Source organism: Molossus molossus, unplaced genomic scaffold (genome assembly GCF_014108415.1).
Source record: "Molossus molossus isolate mMolMol1 unplaced genomic scaffold, mMolMol1.p scaffold_m16_p_16, whole genome shotgun sequence".
NCBI classification, from domain to species: domain Eukaryota; kingdom Metazoa; phylum Chordata; class Mammalia; order Chiroptera; family Molossidae; genus Molossus; species Molossus molossus.
In genome coordinates, this window is record NW_023425351.1 from 14,268,063 (window position 1) to 14,275,524 (window position 7,462).

The 7,462-nt window shown below is 43.7% G+C and overlaps 1 protein-coding gene across 1 annotated transcript; it reads right to left on the reverse strand.

Annotated features, from left to right (window-relative positions):
* Window positions 1-2,233: 2,233 nt before the first annotated feature.
* PENK (proenkephalin) lies at window positions 2,234-6,613 on the reverse strand. The gene is made up of 3 exons (XM_036264352.1): window positions 6,564-6,613; window positions 5,966-6,106; window positions 2,234-2,896 (listed from the first exon to the last, which is right to left on the reverse strand). The coding sequence occupies exons 2-3, from the start codon at window positions 6,101-6,103 to the stop codon at window positions 2,234-2,236; spliced, it is 801 nt and encodes a 266-aa protein (XP_036120245.1). The 5' UTR covers window positions 6,104-6,106; window positions 6,564-6,613.
* Window positions 6,614-7,462: the final 849 nt, after the last annotated feature.

Consider the following 7,462-nt stretch of genomic DNA (forward strand, 5'->3'; position numbering starts at 1 on the left):
CACCCATAACACTGTTTTAAATAGAATCAATGGCCAAGATTAAAAACTTGGGATAGTATCATGAAAATCTAGGTTTCGGGTTTCTTTGGAAAAGTCTGGCAACATGGTCGGCGTTTCCGAGGGAAACAATCGGCTAAGACTGAAGAGAGACCTCATCTCTCTGACATGTTCCAGCCCTCAGTCCTCATGCTCCAGACACTGATTTCCAAGGCCAGCTGCTGGTTGTCCCCTTCTTCCTGGCCTGCTTCGCACACCTACACTACATGCACTTCTAGTTCAAAAGGAGGGCTCTGGCCTGGAAGAAAAAGTTAGTTTGCTAAGGATCAGGAAGAAAAGTGGGGATCTGTGAATGGGTTGCCCTCAGGAGGAATTGGGTCTTCTAACAGCATATGGCTTTGTGGAGTCCTGAGAACCCTGGCAGGCTGGGAGCGCCCGAGACAGCGAAGCTACCCCTCGGGAATGGAGCGCGTGGGCCTGCGGGGCTGGACTGCGGAGCAGAGACTCTTCCTCTGTTTTTCTGAGCTGCTAAATCCTGACTTTTGGGGAAAGAACACAAAGGAGAAGATGGGTGAGGGTCCTGGATAAAAGGCTTCTGGGGTAGTTTAGCTGCAGGTAGTTTCAATTAGAAAAAGAAGAAAATGTTTCCGTTTTTTGTGCCTGAATGTTGTTCTCTATGGTTTAATTCATATGAAATAGTCATAAGCCCTGTGGGATGAGAATCTACCTTATAAAACATCCATAACACCTTTCCCAGTGACTGGTCACTAAATCTCTTCATTAATTATTTTATTTATTCATACATTCATTCATCAGATATTGGAGTGCCCACTGTGGTCGTGGTATAGGGTGTATTATAGTGAACAATATATAGTCCCAAGTTCTCCCAATTCTTGGTAGTAATGGGGATGAGAGCTAGGGAATTAGAGTGATAAAGATATTGCTGGACCAAGTGTCCACCAGTAGACGAATGGATCAAAAAGCTGTGGTACATATACACAATGGAGTACTATGCAGCGGTAAGAAAGAAAGATCTCTTATCCTTTGAGACGACATGGAGGGACCTGGAAAGTATTATCCTAAGTGAAAGAAGCCAAGCAGAGAAGGACAAACACCACATGATCTCACTTATATACGGAATATAATGAACATAACAGTCTGAGGAATACAGTAGACCCAGACACATGGAAGTAGGGCACAGACTGACATCCCTCAGAAGAGGGGATGGGGGGTGGGGGGTGGGAAGAGATAAACCACAGAACTTATATGCATGTGTGCATGACCAATGGACATGGACAACTAAGCCTGGGACGGGGTGGGGGGGGGTGGGGGGTGCCAATGGGGTAAAAAGGTAAAATATCTGTAACAAAAAAATAAATAAATTAAAAAAATTTCAAAAAAAAAAAAAAAAAAAAAGATATTGCTGGAGAGCAAGATGTTTGGGGTCTTAATTCTTTTTCTATCCTTCAACTGCTGGGGAAACTTAGACCATCTAGTTAACCTTTCCTGTCTTCACCGTCATTCAAATGGGGCTAAATTATCTTTAATTTCTTATTAACTTCTAGAATACTTTGCTGTAGAAAAGAGACATATGCCTCTGGATGTTAATGCAGATTTTCTTATCTATGAGGGCATAGCTAGTCTCTTTATTAGGCTTTGGTTTTCTTCATATATCTGATTTCCAGAAATGAGAATGGAAATACATTTTATTTTGCTCTAATATATTTACTCATCTAAGATTTAACGTATAAGAAATTAAATGAAAACTGTTTTTGCAGCCACAGCTGTTGGAAGAGAAGGAGGCCAGTGATGATTGTTGAAAGCAGATGGTTTCACTGTCCCTGCAGTCAGGATTTACTGATGAAACCCAAAAGTAAGTGAGGGCCTTGGATAAGAAGAGTCTTGCGAGAATATTATGCATTCGGGTAATGGGTTTATTATATCCATAAACAAGTAAGCATTTATTGGTGTTTTGTCAAAAATAAAGGACAAGGTGACAAAAACTATTTTAGCATGAAAACAAGACAGCTGCAACAGACCAATACTGAGCTTACAGACTCTCAAAAGATCACAGAACCTGAAATGACAGCTTTCAGGTTGTATAGTTATTCAGACAATAAAGTCAGCTATACAATGCAAGCAACACAGGGCAATACAACACAATTGATGAGGCAGTCTCTCACTGGGGAATAGAGAAAGGCTTGCTGGAGCCTGGGGTTACTGATGGGAAACGGTATTAAAACCTCATAAATCCTCCATATCTTTTCTCCATTTCAGGTACTTCTTTTGAATAACCTTCACCTTCATTGGAGGGCACAGAATCGGCAAAGCGCTTCAGAAAGCCCCCGTACCTCTTCTGGTAGTCCATCCACCACTCTGGGCGACCCACTCTTCTCATGAAGCCCCCGTATCGCTTCTGCAGCTCTTTGGCTTCATCTTCCAGCTGGGGGCTTCTCTTTAAGCCTCTCATGAAGCCCCCATATCTCTTGTTCACTTCTTCATCATCATCGCTGCCCTCTTGGTGGTGGCTGCTCTCTCGGTTGTCCCCTGTTCCCAGCAGCTCTTTCAGCGGGTCTAGGGAATTGCCCAGGGTGTCACCCTCATCTGCATCCTTCTTCATGAAGCCCCCGTATCGCTTGGCAAGGTTTTCACCTCCATCTGCCTCTTCTTCTGGTTCCAGAGGATAAAGCTCATCCATTTTCTTCATGAAGCCTCCATACCTTTTCATGAAGCCCCCATACTTCTTGGCCAGCAAATGACTCTCCTCCTGTCTGCTGCTTTCTCTGAGGGCGCTGGTGCCATCTTGAGGAAGCTCCGGGTTGGACAGCTGCAGCAGCTCCTTGCAGACTTTCCAGGTGTTGAGAGAAGGAAGCTTCCCTTCACATTCCAGCGTGCAAGCCTGGGTAAAGAATTCAGTTTAAGAATAAAGGAGGTTTTTGTGATTGTGTTAAGTAAACAGATTTGTGTGGACCACCATATATGTGGTTTGCTATAAAAACTCCCATATAGGCAAATCAAAGGAAAACAAATTTAGAAAAATTGTGGAGAATTAACTGAAACAAATTAGAATTTGTCTTTGTATTTTAACAGATTGTATATATCATGCCATTTTAATACTGTAAAAGAGTTCTTTCCACTCAATTTTAACCTAGATTGACTGCCTGTACAATCTAATTTCACTGGGTAATTTTTTCACTGTTGATTTAATTTCATTTGAGCTTTCCCTAACCAAAAGGGAGACATTTCTCTTTACCTAATTAGGGACATTATCCCAAAATTCCTTTTATATTCTTGTCTTACATAAAATTAATATTAATGATATAAGATTTGTTTACTTTCTTTTCTTAATACTTTACCTGCAATTGTATCCAATATTGTTGGAAACATTTTCAATCTTAAAAAAATTGTCAAAGTTTGAAAAAAGACATTCTACAAACTCAATTTAAATCCTATGAATTATCTGTATTATGACATAATGATTTGGTGAAAGTAGAGGTTTTGCTTTTCTTCCCCCTTAATTGATTAAAACAGATTTAATCATCTTGAACCAAATGCTTGTAATTATGAAAACCAATATGAAATTATACACATACTAATGTTTAGATTATTCATGTTACTTTTCTTAACATTTTGTTGCTGGTGTAATTGAAAAGTCTTTTCCAATGGAAATCATGTTTTCTGACAAAATAGAAATGTTCCATACACAGTTTCTTTCTTTTTATTATATAATTAAATTCTAATCATGGTAAGATTTAGTCTATATATTCTCTTAATCTTGTTAAGATTCTCTTCTATTCAACAAATCATTTGGCTATGATAAAAAGAGTACTAGTATTACATGAAGTTGTGATATTACTGGCATGCAATCCAAGTGATATTTCTGAGCATTTCAGGGGTTTTTATAGCTCTCTGAAGCCTACGTATAGAACTCAGGTTACCAACCCTTGATTTAGAAAAAACAGGTTCTTTCTTGGTATTTAAAAATATATTGGTATATTAATTGATATAAAATATACACACATTATTTTCACAATGTACGAAGGTATTTTATTAGTGCAACAAAATTCTTTAGGGGACATATTTAATCAACTCTTAATGATTATTTCAGTTTTGTGTCTAAGAAAATTAAATATATGCACATATAAAATATAAAGGTGACCTAATTAAAAAGATACTGTTTACTTTTGATATCTGATTAATAAATCAAAACGTTATTAAAAACTTAAGATGTTCAGGTATCAATATTTTTATTCTAAAATAATTTAGTGATTTCTTTACCAAAAATTAATGTTGAATATTTTGTATACTGTTACTAAAACGCTTTTTAATGTTAGGATTTCTTCAAAAACAAATAATGACAAATAATCAGAATGACACATTCATATTAAAAAAGTGATCTGAATTTATATGCTCCTATATATGTCTATGCATTTTTTGTTATATTTATCACACTCTGTGTTCTATGATCAAGGTCATATTAGATGTAAATTTAATTTGGACATCAATTATAGCATGCCTGTGTATCTTTGCATCTGCCACAGAACCAAGCACTTTCATGTGGAAGGTCAATAAATATTTGTTATGTTGATTTTGCTACATGGTTTTGTTTAGGCAACCTCATTTCTCATATATGTTTTTGCCCCCAAGCTAAAATACCAGACCTGCTGTAATTCTAACAACATGGTTATTAACAAAGCCTTTTGTCACAGAGAAAATAACCCAAAATGCAAGCTCCCATACAAAACAAATCAGTTAGACAAAAAACACATTAGATAATTAGAAAAGATGGATGAAAGGTATCGTTACCCCTATTTAAGAGGCAACGTTTTTCTTGTAGTTTAAATCTAAAGCCCCTCTATGTGTCTCCTCTTTCAGGTTATGTTAGCACATGCAAGTATCAAATGAAGTGAATCAGGTAATTCAAATGAAACAATCCTTTAAACTGAATTATATGCTTTGGATTTTGTGGAATCCTTTCCTTAATTTTTGTCCCTATTTTTTTGCATCTATATAACAAAGTTTTTTCAAAGGCTCCAGTGAAGAGCTTACCTTCTCGGATGAATACACTATTCTCTGCTGAGCTCTTGAAGTCATCACAAAATTTCCGCAAATTAAGGGCGTGCAAGTGGAACAGAGGGGAGCTGATTAAAATGAAGCTGCCTGGGTCTCAAACCCAGAAATTTTGATCAGTGGAGCATCAGTGGTGATTCAAGAGCACATGGACTATAACTAGGATAAGAGCTCTTTTGTCCCGAGCCCCCCCACCCCCCGCCCCAAGGCCCAAGGGAGTCATTTATCTTTGCATTGTTGCCACCTCTTTGGACACTGGCCTACCTATCCTGTGCCTTTTTCATAGTCAAATCAAATTGGTGTCTTAGTAGGTTTTACAAAAGCACATTCAAGATATAACAGAAGTTGAATTCCGTCATCACTTCTCTGTGAGACAGTTGCTGATCTTTCTCTCCTGTTTAGTGCACTCTCCTCTCCCTCATCCCTTAGCTTTCTGAGGGTAAATGCTTGAGGGATCCCAGGTTAAAAGGGCCAGAGAAATGAAATCGGTAAAAAGGCGACAAAATATCACTAATAAAAAAATGACATTATCTGTGGGCAGGGTGAGAGGATGGTTGTGTGTGGAAGGGCCCTTTAGTGGGATGTTAGAGTTGGGGTGACTGAGCATCTTCCTCGGGACATGTGAGGGGACAACTAGGTGCTCTCCAAGGTACTGAAGAGAGAACAAAGGGGCTCCGGTATCCCCGAGGTTAAAAAACAACAAAACGGTTGCGTGGGGACAGGGCCGCCCTTACCGGTTCTTAGGTAGTCGCAGGTCCCCGAAGCTGAGAGCTAGAGCGGGACCTGGGTCAGCGTTTGGGGCAACAGTAGGGACACCCGAGTTACCAAAGGTGGTGACTGACCAGAAGACGCGCCGCGCGGTGGCCACTACTGGCTCACCCACCGCTCAAACACTTACCAGCGGGTTGAGGTCGGTCGGGCGCGCCAAGCGGTAGCTGCACGTCGCGCAATCCTGGCTGCATTCTGCCCGCACGGTCGCCAGGAGCCCGGGACCGAGCGCCAGCAGCCAAGTGCAGAGTCTCAGGAACCGCGCCATGGGCTGCAAAGAGAGAGGACGCGAACTCCAAGCCTGCCCGCAAGCAAGCAGGTCCCTCGGAGGTGGACCCTCGCCGGGACAGTCCCAGCAGGGAGTTTGTGGGGCAAGAGAGCAAGAGCTCCTAGGGACGTTTCTGCCTGACCCGCTCCTGTCCTGCTGACGCGGTTTAAAGAGGCCCGGGACAGCTCAGATCGCCTCGCGGTTCCCAGGTGGCACTATCGCCCGGAGCCCGGAGCTGCTCCGGACACTCGGCTCTTACTGGGCGTATGTTGCTCGGGGCAGGATTCTAGAGGGAAGAGCCAAGACCAAAATGCTCGAAAGCGGGAGCCTGGAGAGGCGTGACATTGACCCGGGTCACAAACAGGAAGACAACTGGGAACCCCATGCAATGAATAAAACAGAGCTGGCGGACGGCCCCAAAGGCACGCGGCCAAGGCGCGCTCTGGGCGAGTTCACTCACATTGACGCTGTTCAGATGGCGCAGCTTGGTCGGAGAAGCCGAGTCCCAGTCACGACACTAGGAGGGAGAGGAGAAGAAGGCAGGTGTCAGGGGGCAGGGTGCGTCGGGAGAGGCGGCCGGGGGCTGGGGCAGGCGCCGGTCTTACCGTCGCGGTTGTCAGTGTCGCCGCGGGGCCGCGGGCTGGACTGCGGGTCTCAGAGCGCCTGCCTCGCCTCCCCTCGCTGTCCTGCGGCTGGCGGCGGCTGGAGTCACTTTATAATTAGCCCCAAACAGAAGGAGGTGAGCGCGCCCCAATCGCCGCCCGGCTGCAGCTGACGCAGGCCCTACGCCACCCCCGCCGACGCCGTCACGGGAGGGGTCCGTCCGGGCCGTTGCTCGCACGGCTCTTGCCCCTCTCCCCACCCTGAGGGGGCGGTGTGGGAGAGAGCTTGCTGCTCTCCCCAACAGCCGGGTGACAAATCAAGGTAATTAAGAAATTTGGGACGAGAATGGGACGAGATCAAGTCCCCGAAAGTAAGGGCAATGAAATTGCACTCTCCAGGTGCGGGCCCCAGAGAGAGCGAGCCAAGGTGCGGCGTTAGGAAAGGCAGATGGACTGATTTAGATTTCTGGAATGTCCTGGGGACCCTCAGAGCTAGTGAACCTGCCCCCTTTCGCCTCCTCCTGGGCGCCCTCGCCGTCACGGTGGGCACTAAGCACAGCCGTCGTTATTTATCCACTTGTCTGTCCCTATGTTAGACTGAGTTCCTTGTTGTGTGTCTAACAGCGTCAGGCTCATAGTAGGTGCTCAGTTAATGGTTAAAAGAAGAAAAGATGGAAACTTCCCGGGAATCCTAAAATCGCAGAACTGAGCTTTCCTCTTTCGCGTTAGGGAGACCGCTTGCCAAGCGTGGACGCAG

Excerpts from the sequence above, each read along its gene's own strand:
- PENK (XM_036264352.1), bottom strand. The coding sequence starts at position 6,103 with ATGGCGCGGTTCCTGAGACTCTGCACTTGGCTGCTGGCGCTCGGTCCC. Across the intron at positions 2,897-5,965 it reads CGACCGACCTCAACCCGCTG|GCTTGCACGCTGGAATGTGA; the intron begins GTAAGTGTTTGA and ends TTCTTTACCCAG.